Source organism: Meriones unguiculatus, chromosome 14 (genome assembly GCF_030254825.1).
Source record: "Meriones unguiculatus strain TT.TT164.6M chromosome 14, Bangor_MerUng_6.1, whole genome shotgun sequence".
Lineage (NCBI taxonomy): Eukaryota > Metazoa > Chordata > Mammalia > Rodentia > Muridae > Meriones > Meriones unguiculatus.
In genome coordinates, this window is record NC_083361.1 from 44,518,832 (window position 1) to 44,537,004 (window position 18,173).

General features: G+C 42.9%; 1 protein-coding gene across 1 annotated transcript in view; it reads right to left on the minus strand.

Moving 5' to 3' along the window:
• Positions 1 to 17,789, minus strand: part of Nipa1 (NIPA magnesium transporter 1) — a 50,233-nt gene extending 32,444 nt beyond the window's left edge. Inside the window, exon 1 of the mRNA XM_021652642.2 lies at positions 17,587 to 17,789. Within this exon, the coding sequence (XP_021508317.1) occupies positions 17,587 to 17,746 (160 nt within the window). The 5' untranslated portion in view covers positions 17,747 to 17,789. The remainder of the gene's footprint in view (positions 1 to 17,586) is intronic.
• Positions 17,790 to 18,173: the final 384 nt, after the last annotated feature.

The window sequence follows — 18,173 nt, forward strand, 5'->3', positions numbered from 1 at the left end:
GTCCACTGATGGGGGGGACCTCCTCCCTATTCATCTGACCCTGTTTTATCAGGTCTGCAAAGTCCTCCTCTGTGGCCTAACAGGACTGTTCCTCCCTTGGTGGGTGGGGAGGTCAAAGAGCCAGCCACTGAGTTCCTGTTAGAAATAGTCCTTGTTCCCCTTACTATGGGAAACCAATTGGTTACTGAGCTACCACGGGCTACATCCGAGCAGAGGTTCTAGGTTATATCCATACATGGTCCTTGGTTGAATGTCAGTATCAGAAAAGACCCTGTGCCCAGATATATTTGGTCCTTGGAAGATCAGGTTTTTAATTATATATTCCTGACAATTCCTCAATGCCCTTCTCCCACCTTGGAAAGAGACCTGTTGCAATTTCTAGGGACAATCTTCTAATTCTCTAGGAGCTCTAGAGCTTTGATAACTCTAGCCTCCAAAGTACCCCCAAGAAAGTACCCCACAAAAATGGACCTGACTGTTACGGGTACAAGTATCCCTGAATGAGCTAAAACATCTTGCCCCAGTTCAAAATCCATTCAAAACCTGGGATAAGTTATTCAATCAAAACAGATACATAAAAGAGGGAAGTTGAATTAGAAATATAGTCTATCATTAAAACTTCGATACAACATGTCTTGCTGGTCATGTCAGTTTCCCTGTAAAACCCTAATCCTCCTGGTACATAAGGTGAGTGGATAAAGCCAACTGGTCCAAGGCTCTGTGCTTGTCAATGAGTGGTAATTCTACAGAATCCTCTGATGGCATGATGGCCATTACACTCCCTAAGTCTACTAAGTGGTATACAGCTGTGTACCCCTTAGGGTTTATGTTAACTGTAAACCTGACAGGATCTGCAGTCTCCTTGGAGACAATGTGAATGGTCTTTCACATTATGTTAATTGGTCTGGGAAGTCCCACCCTAACTTCTGTACTAAATAAAAAAGGAAAAAGGGAACTGAGTACCAGCATTCATTGCTCTCTGCCTTCTGACTGCAGACACCACATGATCAGCTACCTCCCCCTTCTGCCACCATGACTTCCCAGCTGTGATGGACTGACTGGATCCTAAAATTCGGAGCCAAAACAAACCTTCCTGAAGTTACTTTTGACAGGCATTTTTTTTTTTCCACAGCAAGAAGACAACTGATAGAACAGTGGCAGAGCCAAAAGATATTCTTTTCTGCATTCCTTTACACCCTGAACCTTGGTTGGTTACTTTGTTTTGTTTTGCTTTTGCATGAAGACAACCAATCACTGGACCGTCCCATCAGTGCATGTGGACAACCTCCTCTCAAGGTTTCAGAGACAGACACCATATTTTGCTGCATCATTAAAAACAGACCTTAGGTAGAGTCTTTCAGAGGCCCTCTGTGGTAGACTCCTGTCGTGTTCACTGTTTTCTCCCTTTTCTGATGTCCATCCCATTTGCCTTTCTGAATGAAGATTGAGCATTTTAGCCAGGGTCCTCCTTGATTAGCTTCTTTACGTGTACAGATTTTAGTATGTTTATCTGATATTATATGTCTAATATCCACTTATAAATGAGAATATACCCTGTGTGTCTTTCTGCTTCTGGGATACCTCACTCAGGATGATCTTCTCTGGTTCCTACCATTTGCCTGCAACTTTGATGATTTTCTTGTTTTCAATTGCTGTAAACGTACCACAATTTCTGTATCCATTCCTCAGTTGAGGAACATCTGGGCTGTTTTCAGCTTCTGCTATTACAAATAAAGCTGCTATGGCCTCTGAAAGACACTACCCAGGGTATCAAAGCAGATGCTGAGACTCATAGCCAAACTTTGGGCCAAGTGCAGGGAATCTTATAAAAGAAGGGAGAGACAGAAAGACCTGGAGGGAACAGGAGCTCCACAAGGAGAGCAACAGAACCAAAACATCTGGGCACAGGGGTCTTTTCTGAGACTGATACTCCGACCAAGGACCAAGAATGAAGATAACCTAGAACCCCTGCACAGATGTAGCCTATGGCAGCTCAGTATCCAAGTACCTAGTACCCTAGTAAGGGGAGCAGGGACTGTTCTCTGACATGTCTCTGTCATGAACTCAGTGGTTGACTCTTTGATCACCTCCCCCTGAGGGGGGAACAGCCTTACCAGTCCCAGAGGAAGACAATGCAGCCAGTCCTGATGAGACCTAATAGACTAGGGTCAGATAGAAGGGCAGGAGGAACTCCCCTATCAGTGGACTTGGGGAGGGGCATGGGAGGAGATGAGGGAGGGAAGGTGCGATTGGGAGGGGGTTACAGCTAGGATACAAAGTGAATAAACTGTAATTAATAAAACAATAAATAAATTTTTAAAAAGAGAAAAAAAAACAGACCTTAGGGCCTAGTTTTGGCACAAGGAGCCATTCTACAATATGTAGGTGATGATTTAATAACTACAAGAGAAAGCTCAGATAAAAATACCATCAAAATCCTAAACTTTCTGACACTTCAAAGCCACCAGATTTAGGGGGGAGAAAAAGCCAAATAACTCTGCAGGAAGTACAACCACACAACCACAGCCACATCAAATTAGGGATAATGGAACTACTTCAACCAAAAACAAGACAGCTACTTGAACATGGATGGATTTTGTCAAATTTGGATGTCCAAGTTTGGATTAATGACAAAACCTCTGTATGCAGCTATTAAAAGCCTAGATTCTGAGACCTTCAACCAGGATGCTCAATCAAACCAATTTTTTAATCAGATAAAGTGGGCTCTCATGGAAGCCACAGCTCTCGACATGCTTGATCTCCAAAATCCCTCTGTGTTATTTGTTGCAGAAAAGCAATTTTGTTATATTGATTAAATATTTAGGACAGATCTGAGACATATGGCCTAATTTTCAAAGAAACTAAATGTCCAAGCATCAGAACAGCAACCCTATCTAGAAGTTATGGTAACTGCAGCACTATTAATTGAAAGAACTTCTACACTATCTCTGTGTGAAGCATTAGAAGTTCTCATGCCCCAGCAGGAAAAGGATGCATTTGAACTAAAGGGCACCTATAATTAACCAGAAGTAGACTTAAAATAATACCAAGCAATGTTAATTCAGAGTAACTACTAAAATGGTAACAGTCTAAAACTCTTCTAATCTGGCATACCTGTATATTGAAATTACATCACCTTTGTCAACTGGATTTATTTCAATGACCAGCTGCTGGACAATTCAGAAGAAATATAGTTACGTTACATTTCAAATGGAGAGTTTAAGACAGGATATGCAGTGGTCAGCTAGAGAGGAGTAATTGATGCCTCCCCATTATCACCTTCCACCCAAGCTCCAAAGGCAGAAATAATAGTCCCAACAAGGAGACTGATTCTGGGGAAAGGGAAAAGGAAAGGAAAATTGAAATAACATCTACACTGATTCAAAGAATGCCTTCATGACCTTACATGTCATTGCTGTATTTGGAGAGAGTAAATATTGTTAGCAGCCAACAACTTGTCCATACTATATAAACAATAGATACTAAATCTACTGTAAATCATGCAACTCCTAAACAAATGGCATTCATCCACTGTAAGAGCCATCAGAAGGACATGACTAATGATGCCCAAGGAAATAGGCTGACCAAAAGAGAGGCAAAAAGTTAGTCTTATAAATCCCTCAAGAATTAACATTGTTCCTTCCTAACACAGACGTGTAGGAGTTGGAGTAGGCTCTGTAAGAGAACAACCAAAAGGAAACCTGATTCTCTGTGAGGAATAAGCTACTACTACCCCAGACCCTACAGCTGAAAAGAATTAAGGGAATACGTGATTCAAGGAGAGATGCTACTTTAGACATCATAATTTAATTGTTCTAAAGACAATGATTAGCCATGATGGTGTGTGAAGCCCACACTGGTACACATAGAACAATTTTAGTCGACCTTGTCCTCTGGACTCCTTGAGCCAATCCTCATATGAAGCACTTACACAGAAAAGGTCTAGAAAACAGATGTGCCCTCTTGCACCAACTTCAAGAATCTATTGGTGTTTATACACACCATCTCTGGCAGGACCCAAGTTTCCCCACTAGGACTGAAAAAGCTACTAAAGTTACAAAAGGCCTCTGTGGTGGTTGGAATAGAAATGGCCCACATAGTCTCATGTGTTTGAATGCTTGGCCTTACGGAGTTGCACTATTAGGAGGTGTGGCCTTGTTGAAGGAAGTGTCACTATGGAGGCAGGCTTTGAGGTCAGACATAATCAAGCTACGACCAGTGTGGCATACAGTTGCTTCTGCTGCCTGCAGATCAAGGTGTAGAACTCTCTGTTCCTCCAGCCCCGTGTCTGCCTGCATGCTGCCTTGCTTCCCATGATGACAATAATGAATTAAACCTCTGAAACTATAAGCTACCCCCAATTAAATGTTTTCCTTTGTAAGAGTTGTTATGGTCATGGTGGCTCTTCATAGCAATAAAATCCTAACAAAGACAGCCTCTTCAAGGAAATTACCAAAGGTCAAAACCTTTTTGCATTCATATTCATCATAGAGCACAATGGAGTGTTTTTTACGTAAAAGAAGACACAGTTTATGTTGAATTCCCTGGGAACAGAAAATTATCTATATTCCACTTGACGGCCATAGTTCTTTGGCAAATTTAAAAGACCTGAATATTAAACTGATCCTAACAAAGCCTTGCCAATAAACCTCTAAAAAAACCGACTAAAGCTGTTGTCCATTGCCTTCATGAGAACAACTCCAAATTCTTCTTTTGCTTGTCTGTTTTTTCAAGTCAGAGTTTCACTGTGTAGCTTTGGCTGTCACGGAACTCACTCTGTACACCAGGATGGCCTCGAACTCACAGAGATCCATCTGCCAAGTGCTGGGATTAAAGGTGTATGCCACCACCTTCCAGCAGCTCCAAACTTTTAAGGTGTGGTTCAGTCCCTATGAATGACAGGGAAGGACTTCCTCACAACTAGATCTAGTTTTATATGCTGGGGAAATCAGGTGCTATACTCTAAAATAAACCTAAGGAAAGTCATAGGGACTACAGGAAAGTAGAAACAAAATTACTCCCTGCTCCAAGGACTGTAGCTCCCAAGGACCAGATCCTTCATTGAACCTGGAAAAAAAGAGCCAATAAAATTATTGGTTCCTCAATAGAAGGGACCTTGCCAAATGGTCCTAAGTACTCCATGGCTGTCAGAATGCTACATGTCAACAGTTAGGATCAGTGTCTCCTGGATAGAATAAGTAATCTCAACCAAGAAGTCCCATATGAAGACCCGGAGCCAATCAAATATCTCAAGCTTTCTTCAAAGAACAAAGATAAGTAAGATCCTAGTAACTATTCGCTCAGACACTCTGAAATGCCCCTCTTCTCTCTTTATAGGAATCATGACCCTTAACCAATCATAAGAGTTTGTATGCTTTAAGACAATCATCCAGTCATTTGTCCTACTCCCCTTTTTACAGGAATAAGTCACCTACTAGTTTTCGTTTTAAATAAAGTGGCCAGCCTCACCAACTCCTCTAATTTCTGGCTTTGTCCTGCCAAAAAATAACTACCCTTTAAAAGCCTACCAATTGGTACAGAGGAAGCGGCCCTCTATATACTCTGTAGACACTGTATATATAAATATACTCAGTAAGCAGCCATTAACGAAAGGGTAGTAGCTGCCAAAGTACCCAACCCTCCCTCAAAGACTCAGCAACAGCCACCAACATTTCCACTAGGCACTAGGAAAAAACCATAGAGATCTAATTTGGTCACAAGGAGCCACTGTACAATAGGTAGATATTTCAATATGTAGCCTAACCAGAGAAAGCTCAGACCAAAATATCACTGGAATCCTAAACTTTCTGACCTTTTGAGGCTCACAGGTCTCCTCCTAAAAAGGTCCAAATCAGCCTTCTATGAGTGAAGTGCTGCCCTCAAAGCACTTTTTATCCTGGTGCGGAGTACCAGGTTTCTCTTTACTGATGTTAATCTCAAACAACTACAGATGCTTTCAAACATAACCTTCCTTGGCTTTAAACTCATACCCTCTCATAGCCAAACTACACATCATCTTCTGCCTTACTTTTTGCTCGCTATAGACCTCGAAAAGAACACTCATCAGTAAGTCTTACAGCCTAAATAATTAAATTTATTTAATTTAAATTTATTATTAAATTATAAACAAACAAATTATTCCATTACTTTTTCATTCTGCCACATTCAAATTCTTAGGACATGGGCAGAATGTGGTCTGTTTCTTTGCCTGAATGTAACACAAATTGTTTCTAGCTCAGTTGCCAGGAGAGTATATTCCCCTCCAAAACCTCATGAGCTAGCTCTCCACTGCATATGTTTTTATTTTTTATTTTTCCAGCATCTTGGGCTTCCAAACCATCATTAAAAGTGATCTGTTGAGCTCTACCCATAGCATTCTAGAGCTCCACTGGCCTGAAGTCTCAAACTCCTCAACATTCCACATGCAAAGCAGTTCTAAAGGCTTACGAACTGAGTGGCCCTGTTTATCACAGAAACAGACACAAACCGAGGAAAGGTTTATTCTGGCTCTTGGTTTAAGAACAGATATAGTCCACATAGATAGGAAAGCATGGCAGCAGTAGTTAGAGCTAGCTGGCCACACTGTGTCAGAATGCAGGGTGTGGACAGAAGTGGGACAAGGCTATTAAACCACAAGACATGCTCATATTGGCCCCTGCCAGCAAGTGTCCACTTCCTAAAGGTTTCACAATATTCCAAAATGGGACTAAAAGCTGGTGACCAAGTGTCCAAATACAGGAATTGATAGGGGACATTTCATATTCATACCACAATATCCTTCTATAATAAAAACTAGCCCAATGTTGTCAGTGGCCAGGGAAAGGGTTCCCTGGGCTCTCTCTTTTCTCTACCCTGGTATTCTCAGTATCAATGACCTTCAGAGAACAAATGCTGTTAATGATTCAAAAATAGTATGATCACCAACGTAGGGAGAAAACTGGGCTACCAAGTACCTAGAAATAAGGAAGTGACAGTCTTTTGCTGTCCTTTTAACAAAGGGTTCTACTAAATTCCCAGCATTCCAGGCCCTTCTACTTATTTTTTCTCAGTAGGAGCTTTCATTGTTATTTAGGTCATTCTCACCTTTTAAGCTAAGATCATATTTACATGGTTTTTTTTTCTTTTTACTGCACATAAGCATTATGACAGACTCCCCCTGAGTATGAAGCTTTTTTGCATCTGATACACATCCTATACTCATAGTTGGTAAAGCCCCTGCACAGATCCCAGAGACACCCAACCTAAGAGCAAAACATATGCTCAGCTTTGTACATCCACCCATCTGTGCTGAGTTCCCTAAGCCATTACCCAGATTCCTTCCCCCTCCATCAAAGGGTTGCAGGGAGCCTGCATTCCTTATCTTGTTCTAAAACTACTGGGTTTCTTCAGTTTCACCCTCTCATGTAACTGTCTATAAAGTTCCTCTTCACAGGAGTAACACCCTCAGGAAGCACCTGTTGAAGCCTTACCCACTTTTCTCTTTTGTCCCCTATCACTCTACACATTCTCTGGCCAGGACAAGAATAGAAAGCCACAGAAATAAACATTTAAGATTCTCTGTTTGTTTCAACTTAGTCATTGTCCTAGGTGTTGTTTGTTTGTTTTGTTTTGTCAACTGGACACAGGATAGAGTCATCTGGGAAGAGGTAGCTCAATTAAGACAAATACCTCCATCAGATTGCCTGTAGGTAAATCTGTAGGGCACATTCTTGACTAATGACTGATGTGGGAGGGCCCAGTCCATTGTGGGTGGTGCCACCCCTGGGCACGCAGTCCTTGGTAAGAAAACAAGCTGAGCAAGCCAGTAAGCCATAATCTTCAATGGCGCCTGCGTCAGTTCCTGTCTCCATCTCTTTGTTGTGACAGTCCTATGACCATGTTTAGAAAAGATTGTGGATAGATTTTGGAACTTTGGGCTGGGAAAGCCATTGAGGGCTCATGAGCTTAATGGGCTAATGTGGAAAAACAAGAATGCTGAAAGAGATGCACATGATTAAATCCCTGGCTTTTGAAGTTGCAGAAGGAAGCAAAGACTGTAAGAAGGCATGCATGTGATATTCTGAATTAAGAATTTGTGGTTCTATTAAGCAGGGACTGAAGAATCAGCAGCAGTTAGGAAGAAACCAGAACCACTGAAGTGAAACTTTTGCTTTACTGGGATAATTCCAGATGCTATTCACCTGGAACTGAAAAATGAGCAGTGATCAAGAAGATACTAACACCGTTGAGGATCATTAAGTCTGGGAGTATCAGCATGGGCTGAGGGTGAAGATCATGGTAGACCATTTGTCTGTGATCCACCATACACAAGGCTCTGTGTTAGCTTTTGAGACCCACAAAATTATTTCAAAACAAACAAAAAAAAATGTAGGTTGCCTGAATCCACCAAACAATTTGCCACTGTCCTTTACTAAAACATTCAAATGACACTATTTTTTTTTTTTTTTTTTAGTGCTGTCTTCCCAAATTCTCCATTGCATCCCAACTAACTTACATTATAACAAGTGCCTAGCAGGGTATGGGAACATTGCAACTCTCTCATGTGGGCTGGGGGTTAGCTGTGTGTGTGTGTGTTTCTCTCTCAAGAGAGAGGATGCAAGGAACTGGGCACAATACAAAGGAATTCATCCTGTGCTTTTGACCTTTGCTAGCCCTTCCTCCACGTAGGCTAGTATGTGAAGAAGAAAGAGAAGAAGCAAAGGAGGCAAGAGGAGGATAACAGAGGAAAGTTGGAAGGAAGGATGGTTGAACAAATAAGGAGCTGAGCAAATGGATGGATGATGAGTGGGTGGCTGGCTGGCTGGGTGGACAGATGCCTCTGATGTTTCATGAAGACACGATTTGAAAGGTAGCATGGTGGCACTGAAGGAGCAGCGGATGAAGACTAAAAGGTCCTGGGTTTGGACTGAATGAACTGTTAAGGCTTGTCTCACTGTCTGAAATTTTCTTTACCCTCTTGTGCCCAAGTTTCCAATGGATGAAGTAAGAAAATAAAATTGAGTTCTAAAAAAAAAAAAAAGTCTGGGAGTATTTCCTCAGGACCAGCACACAAAAGCTGTGGTTTAGAGGAAGCCAAAGCTGCTTCTCATACTGACAGCCGAACATATAAGATGGCACTGGTTTTGAAGGCATGAAAGGGTCATGAAGAACAGCTGAGGCATGGCACTGTGTGCCAGGTCTGATATCCCTCAAAAGAAGCTAGGAAAGGCCACTGGAGAAGGTGAGGCCTCAGTTGCAGCAAAGGCCCAGGACTGGAGTGGCTGCGGAGAGAAACTAGGCTTGGCACCAGGTGGCAGGTTCAGCATCCCTGAAGACAGCCCAGGAGAAGCTACAAGTAGAATTGTAGCCCAGCCGCAGTAGGAGACCCCAGCATTTCAAAAATGAGTGTACCAGGCTTGGAGAGATGGGTCAGTGGTTACAAGCACTGGTTGCTCTTCCAGAGGATCTGGGTTTAATTCCTGGTACCCACATGGCAGCTCATAGTGGTCTATAACTCTAGTTCCAAAGGATCTGACACCCTCACACAGATATATTGTCAAGCAAAACATCAATGTACATAAAATAAATAATTAAAAAATAAGCCTGGGGTAAAAAAGAAAGACATTACCATTTTATGACCACCAAGGACAGCAGCAGCTGTGAGTGGGCCTGGCAAGAGCTTAGGAGACAAGTTGCCTGTACTGCAGAGGACGAAGAGGGAGAAGTAGCCTAAGGTTTCTGGAGTAGCGCAGAAAGTCCAGAATAAAGCCCAGATATTGAACAACAAACTATTTACATCATTGGAGTTTGATTTTGCTTTGATTGAATATGGCTGTGTCCTGGTTATTTAATTTTGTTTGTTTTAATGAGTCCACAATTAAGAGACTTTGGGTGTTTTTAGAGGAACTCTGGATATCCTGGAGAAACTATGACTATTTTGGAGTAGCTCTGAATGTTGAAGGTGACTCTGAATGTTGTGAAGTTTTTGTTTTTTTGCTTTTTCAAGACAGGGTGTATTTGTGTAGCCCTGGCTGGCCTGGGACTTGCTGTGTGGACCAGGTTGTACTCAAACTCAAGAGATCCATCTGCCTCTGCCTGCTAATGGAAAGCTGGGATTAAAAGTGTGACCCCCACCCACCCAGCTGACTCTGAATGTCCTAAAGAGACTAAACTATGGAACTTTTAAAGTTTGAAATATGTTTTATATTGTGATACAGATACTAATGTAACATCTTGAGAACAAGAAGGAAAAGGCTATGGTTTAACAGTGATGTGTTTGTGAGTATCAGGTTAAGAAGGGGTTGTTGTGTTGGCTAGTTTTATGTCAACTCCACCCAAGATGGTAATTGTGGAAGAGGAAACTGCAATTAATAAAATGCCCCACCAGACTGGTCTGTGGGAAGCCTGTGGTGCATTTTCTCGATTTCTCAGACTCCCTGAAAGAACTCTGAGAGGTTACACTTTACTGTGTAAAGATGAGAGGTTGCAATGAAGACTCCAGAATGTCAGAAATGCCAGGACTATGGAATGCCAAAGAAAGCTGTAGGTACCAAGCAAATGCCGTACAAAGGAGAAGTCACATGTGCTTCGGGGGCAGAGCCAAAGGGGCAGTCCTGCTAAAGTCATCGGGTCTGAGTGGTTCTATTACAAGGCTCAGAAGTTCATGGAGCTGCAGAACTTGCTATTTGGCCCATCCGCTATGAATCTTGCTCTGCGCCCAACCTTTTCTTGCTATGCCTCTACACCTTCCTTTTAGAAAGGGAATAGGAAACATTTATTGTGACATTGTGTGTTGGAATTATGAACCTTGGTTTTTATTTTATAGCATTGTATGTGTGTATTTGTTTGTATGTGATGGGAAGGGTTGGACATGTGTCGCAACATGCATTCGGATCTGTGGGGCTGGATCAAACTTTCTATCTTTGCATAGGTTCCAGGGATCAAATTCAGGCCACCAGTCCTGTGAAGCAAGCACCTTTCCCTGACGAGCCACATCACTGAACTCTCCCTCTCTTTCTTCCTTCCTTTCTTTAAATGCTTAAAGTTTAACAAATTGTCCTGAGTTTTAGAAGACAATGTAAGAAAAAATAAAGACTATGGAGTAAGCCAGGTGTGATGGCACTAATTAGGTAGAAGTAGGAGAATCAGAAGTTCAAAACCAGCCTTAACTTCATATTCAGTTTTATATATATGAATGAGACCTTGACTGTCTCAAAAAAAATTTAAAAGACAATAGGAATTTATATTGTTGGGACAATATATATATGTGTGTGTGTGTGTGTATGTGTGTGTGTGTGTGTATTTACATTCATATTGTTTGCACACTGCAAACAACAGCTCCACTTCAATTCCGATTTTCTTTCTTTCTTTCCTTCCTTCCTTCCTTCCTTCCTTCCTTCCTTCCTTCCTTCCTTCCTTCCTTCCTTCTTTCCTTCCTTCCTTTTCTGTTTGTTTTTTTTTCGAGAGAGGGTTTCTCCGTGCAGCCGTGGCTGCCCTGGAACTTGCTCTGTAGACCAGGCTGGCCTCAGAGATCCACCTGGCTCTGCCTCCCGGGCTCTGCACCACCACTGCTGACTCAGTACCAGTTTTCTTAGTTCTTCTTCTAATTCCTGTGATAAAACACCCCGTCAATGCAGCTTAAGGGAGAAAGGGGCTCTTGTGGCTCACAGTATGAGGATGCAGTTCATCACAGTGCGAAGCCACTGGCAGCAGGAGCTTAGTATGTTTTCTCATTATTGTGACCATACACCTGGCAAGAAGCAACTCAAGGAGGAGAAGTTTATTCTGGCTGACAGTTATAGTTCAATAGGATACAGTAGCTCATAGCAGGGAAGACTCCCAAGAACAGGAGGCCAGCTAGTCACATCCCATCCAAAATCACAAAGTGAGAGTGAACAGAAAATAGGCTATACTACAAAATGTCAAGGCTTGCCCTTAGCAGCTTACTTCCCCCAGAGAGGCTCTACCTTCAAAAGGGTCCACAAACCTCCCTGTGCCACCATCTTTGACCAAGTGAACACAGGTGACTACAGTGGGACATTTCACATTCAAACTTCAACACAGCTGATATACACTTCTGGTGCTAAGTAGCCTAGCCTTCCCTGGGACAACATACTATCTCCTTAAAGTGTGAGCCAAAACAAAACTGTCCTCCCTCATGATGCTTCCTGTCACACAGATGCTCACAGTACAAGAAAAGTAATAATAATAACTCATCTCTAAAATGCTATTGCCCTCAAAATGTTCAGCTCTGGGTCTTAAAACACTGTTCTCCATTCCTCTCTTACTCCACTCTAGGGGGTCACCATTAGTACACTTTCTAGTGGTCCATAAATTTGAACTGCTCTGGGGACCTCATGTAAAGGGCATCACACAGTACTGTCCTTTCAGGACAGGCTTATTTCACTTAGCAGAATGTCCTCAAGATTCATTTATGTTATAATGCATCATTATTTAAGGGCAGAATGATAGCCATCTGCTAACATGTGATCTAGAATATCCTCCAAAGGGCCACGTGCTCAAAGCTTAGTTCCTAGCTTATGGCACAGCTGGGGATGGCAGAACTTGTAACACCCAGGGCTAGCAGACAGTCTTAGGTCATTCAGGTCATGTACTTGAAGGAGAATATGGAACTCTGAGTCCTTCCTTTTTCTACCTTTTTCTTCCTAGCTCCTGCTCGAGGTAAGTGTAAGGGTACTTCCAAAATCATGAGTCAAAGTAAACTTTTTCTTATTAATTCATCACAGGTATTTGTTACAGTAACAGAAAACTCAGCATACTGTCACTCCTCCCATCTGTTGGTTCTGTGAATAATGCCTTTATAACCAAAAGTGCAAAATCTCTTGATTCCCTGCTGTCAATTCTTTTAGTTATGGCCAGAATATTTCAGGTCTTTGCATAATCCAAGAAGTCGAACTGCTGGGTCAAATGGTATTTCTATACTTAACACTTTGAGGAACAAACATACTATTTTCCAAAGCAGCTGCATCAATTTACTTACCTGCTAGCACCACATAAGAGTTTTAAATTCTCCAATTCCCTACTAATACTTGTTCTATATTTCCTCATTGACAGTTATTCTTATAAGGCAGAATTTTATTGTGGTCTTGATTTTAAAAAGGGAAAACTGTAAAAGATCAACCAGTTCTTCCTGGTCTACAGTATCCTGCTTAGAGTTCAGTAACTAATCATGAAACACCATCAGCCAGTTCTGTATAACCAATTTTTCTGAGCCTGGTCTCCAGGCAGCTCTGGTCCCTCTTTATCACCATCCATGAACGGCCTCTCAGCAACAGTTGGCCTCTGTCCCTCCTCTAACTGGCTATCTTCAAGAAAGCTATGGCTACCAAGAAGAATGTGTTCTTATCAGACTCAAACAGAGCTGGAGCTGGCTTATACTTATCTGCCTGAGGTAAGAGCTTTCTCAAGGACTGTCTAAAATTCCACTAAAGATTTCTCCTCACAAACTTGGACACTACAACTCCTTTTCTTAATCATTTATGTTTTTGGATTTTTGAGACAGGTCCTGCTACACCGCCTAGGCTAGCCTTGAACTATGTAGCACAGGCTGGCTTCAGATATTCTCTCCGGTCAGCCTCCTAAGTTCTAAGACTACAAGCATGCACCACCATACAGTGAATACAGATTGTTTCAACGCTCTTTCAGACCACCTCAATTCAGAGAAGATCCTCCAGGCAGAACACTGCCACTCAACTATAGAACCCCTCTACAGTTGAGCTGATGACACCTGTCCAAGTCCCCAAGACCAGTGAACTCTGTGCTATGTGTAAATGTCCCCTTTCTGCTTTACCTGGCCCACTTCTTGCCTCACATATCATTGAATATTCTCAGGGTTTACTATGGGACACCCAGTCCTATTATCATGCTCTTTAACACTCAAATAAATCTCATTATATTTGGTGAATGTCTGGTTACTATTTAAATAGTCTTATAGTCTGGACCTTAAATATGTGCCAAAGGACCACATGCTGAAAGTCTGGTTTAGTGCAAGTAGGAAAAAACAGCCTTTAGCAGGAGGGGCTTAGTAAAGGAAGTTGGACTATTTAACACATGCCTTTAGAGAGACTGTGGGACTCTTCCTCCTCTGTTTCCCAGCTCTCTAAGATAAACAGTCACCTAAGGCTCCAGTTACCACAGGTCCTAACGTCATATTCCCATAATATGCTTTGCTGACACAGGCTCAAAGCAAAAGAGAAACTTCCAAAACGGTGAGTTAAAATAAACCTTTCCTCCTCTTAAGTTGTTGATCTCAGCTAATTTCACAGCAGCAAAAAGCTAGCAAAGGTTGGTACCACACATGCCTTCCCACTGCAGGTCACCTATTCCTCTGCAGGCAACCCACTTCCGCAGGGCTCTAACTCTGGATGTTTGGGGCAGCTGCCCCTCTACATACAATGATCAAACAAGTCTTTTGAAGAATACACATGCAGAGCCAGGGATATAGCTCAACTGATAGAGTGCTTGCCTAGCATGCATAAAACCTCAATTTCATCTCCCAACACTGCTTACACTGGGCATTATAGTGAATATTTGTAATCCTGGTCTTTGGAGAGTAGAGGCAGGAGGAGTAGAAGTTCAAGGTTATCCTCAGCTACCAGGCGAAGGCCGGCCTGGGATGATAACTTGTCTCAAAAACAAACAAAAAGCCCATACTGAATAGGTATGAACTTTTTCCTTGTCATCATTCCCTTAAACCATAAAGTGTAACAGCTATTTATATAACATTTACTTTAAGTTTTATAAGTCATTAACAGATTATTAAAAGTATAAATATACAGTATAAAATATAAATAGAGGATGTTGTCAGTTATATGCAAATACCATATCATATAAAGCAAGGCAGTTGAACATATGCAGTTGTGGTCTCTTCTGAGGTCCTGAACAAATGCCCTGTGAAATATATTATGAGTGAGAGCTCTTGCCCAAGTCTCACTCACATGTCATTCAAAGGCACAATAAAGAAGCTAGGTAGTTGAATCCTGAGCCTGTACTTCAGAAGACTCTCTCCAGCCCTCCAGTGAGTCCATTCATTGAGAATGTCCTTTAAAGGTGACACTTAAAGCCACTAGGTCCCCAAACCTCTCCTTTGAAGAACTATAATTATAATTTAGCTTCCCTGAGCTTTCTAGAAATGCTACCACCTGTCAAATAAATAATAAATAAAGGTCAAATCTTCTAGGTAAGCATAGTTAGTTCTACTATAAGAAACCATAAGGTTTAATCTCTCTTAATGTAAGAACTTGGCCTTCCAATTTTTTGTTTGTTTGTTTTTTGAGACAGGGTTTCTCTGTGTAGCCTTGGCTCTCCTAGATTTGATTTGTAGACCAAGATGGCCTCAAACTCATAGAGATCTGCCTGCCTCTGGCCTCCCCAAGTGCTGAGATTACAGGTGTGTGCCACTGTACCTGGTGGCCATCCAATTCTCACCTATCACCTTTTTCTCTCCTCTTCCATTTCAGTTATTTGATGGTTATCAGTTCTGTTGGTTGTTAAGCAGATATGGTAAAAAAGTTTATGGGAAGTTTGTTTTACTTTTTTTTATGGGGTCTTGGAGTCTCAGCCTGGGATTATAGGCACATGCCATCATATTTGGCCTGAGAATAGATTTTAAAACTGTTCTAGCTTCAATATTTATAATAATATATAACATAAGAGTTTCAAAAAATCTGTTAAGGTAGATTTACTAATTAAAGCAAGACTGGATGCCTTCCACTACCATCTCAACCTATAGCAGCTGGTAAACGGTAAGAAAAATTAAAAATTAATGAATATTGCATTTTTACTTTATTAATTTAAAGGCATAGTACGAACCCATGTGTGGTAGCACACACTTGTAATCCCAGCTACCCAGGATGTTGAGGCAGAAAGATCATGAGTTTGAGAGCAGCCTGGGCTACATAATAAGAGACTATTTTCTAAAGTAATACATACATACATACAATAAAATATACAGTATGTAGGTATAAATAAAAGCATCTACATATTTGGATTTTGGCTTTTTAAAATGTGGTGCTTGAGATTAGACCCAGGACCTCAAAACAATTAGTTAGTTAGGTTAGTTTTTTTAATTTAGCAGTCCCCGGGAACACAAAAACTGAACTAAAATAATACAGTTATTCTTGCTAACAAATTGCTTTATCTTATCTAAGGTCTGTATTCAGATTTTTTTTGCTTTCCTCTAATGTCTTACATTTGATGGTGTGATTCCTTCTGGACATGAGGGTTTCTCAGATTTCATGGCCTTGATTAGAAGACCAGTCAGGTATTTTTGTACGATGTTTCTCAGCTGAGGTTTGTGTGTTTTGTGTCATGCTTATTTCAGAGTTATCTTGGAATCGCTGGATTTGCAAGAATACCACACAAGTGCCCATCTCATTCAATCCTATAAAAGGCACATGTAGTTTTCAATTTTTAGTTACAACAAACACCTCTGCCCAAACTTGATGCCTGCCCAAACTGACAGACAGTCCCTAAGTGTGGTTGTTAGATGTGTACTAGATATGTTTGCACATTAATGACACATCTGTAGTCTTGGGAAATCACACTTGGTTTGACTTAGGTTTTACATTTGATTTGCAATGTTTTCATTTTGAAATTAATTTCTTTAAATAAACATTGCTGGGTTTGTACTTTCACTCAAGATTGTCAGTTCTTTGTCTCTTTTCTGAAGGCTCTTGACTCCCTGGCCAGGTTAGACAAACTTTCAAATGTGCTCTGGAATTGCAACTATTAAGTGTATTTACTTCCTATATGCTGGCTGCCGGGGGTCCTTATCCATAGAGCTCTTGATGTTGTGGCTCCAACCACAAGCCTTTCTTGGTCTCTGAAAGCAATGTTTACTTTCCCCTTCAAAGTATTCTGCCTCTTGTGTTCAGTGCCTGTCACAGGCCTCTCAGCACAATGGCGTGGCAGGGACAAAGAAGGGCTCTGTGCCTCATCCCATTTCTAGATCACTAAGAAGTAGTGTCTGGTGACCTGTCGACCCGGGGCACACTCAGCAGGCCCATTTGCACGCCTGTTTTACGTTTTCTTCACGCTTCAGATGGTTGAGATGTCAACCAGAGGTAACTCAACTAAGGACCCCAGGGCAAAAGCCGCTGGGAAGAACAGACCTTGCGCTGAAGGTGAGAGTGGGAACCTCAGTGCCGCCTGCATATCCTGCAGGCCCACCACACACCCTTACTTCCTCGAACCACCAAGTGCTCTCCCAAGTGCACCCCAGGCCCAGTCCAAGGCAAAGGCAGGCCTGGCTCCACCCACCTCTGGATCCTAAGAAAAGGAAGCCCTGCCTGACAGGGGGGGAGTGCGGGCCTCTGGGCAGCAGGGCTCCAAGCTGAGCACCTGTCAGGATGCTCCGCCACGGGGTAGGGATTGCAGGACTGGATGGGTATAGGAACAGGGCAAGAAGTCCGGTGAAGGGCTCCTGAATGAGTGCAGAAGGCCTCCCTTGCCGCTGAAAGAGAGACCGCTTGGGACGCAGAGGTGATGCCTGCTGGGTTGCCGGGAATGGGGAGCCCGCCTGTGTGATGAGCACAGGCTCCCGCAGCCGCGTGGCGCGGACCCCGGCCCGGCCTCGGCCCGCCCTACCTCGCCTCTTAGCGCGCACAATGCCCTTCTTCTGCAGCACGAACGTGGACCCGTTCACTAGGCTGGATACCACGGCCACGCCCAGGCCGAGCGACACGGCGGCGGGGCTCGGGCCGCGCGCCCCCTCCCCGGCCGCCGCAGCCGCCGCCGCAGTCCCCATGCCGCCCGCGCCGCCCTCCGCTGCGCGTGCGCGCGACGCGCCCCACCGGCTAGCAGAGGAGCCGCGCGGGGCGGGGCGGGGCCGGAGCCGGAGTCTAGGGGTCTGGCTTTCGGAGCAAGGCGCGCGTGGGAGCGGGGTTAGCGGACGTGGGAAGCATGCTGCGGGGACAGAAGGCAGAGAGGTCTGCGTGGAAGCTGAGAGATAATTCAGTAGAGTGCGCTGACGCCTGGGGCAGGAAGAACTCTGCCCAAAGACTTCTAGGGCCTCGGACAGAGACTCCCCAGACCTGCACAGGTCCTCTAGGAACTTCTATCTGTGCTAGAAAAAAGATGCTTTCTTCTCGCTGCTCGGCTCCCTGAGAAGTCCACTGCCTTCTCTTTGGATCACTGACCTTGTGATCATAGTATTGTTATTTCATTTTAATTCT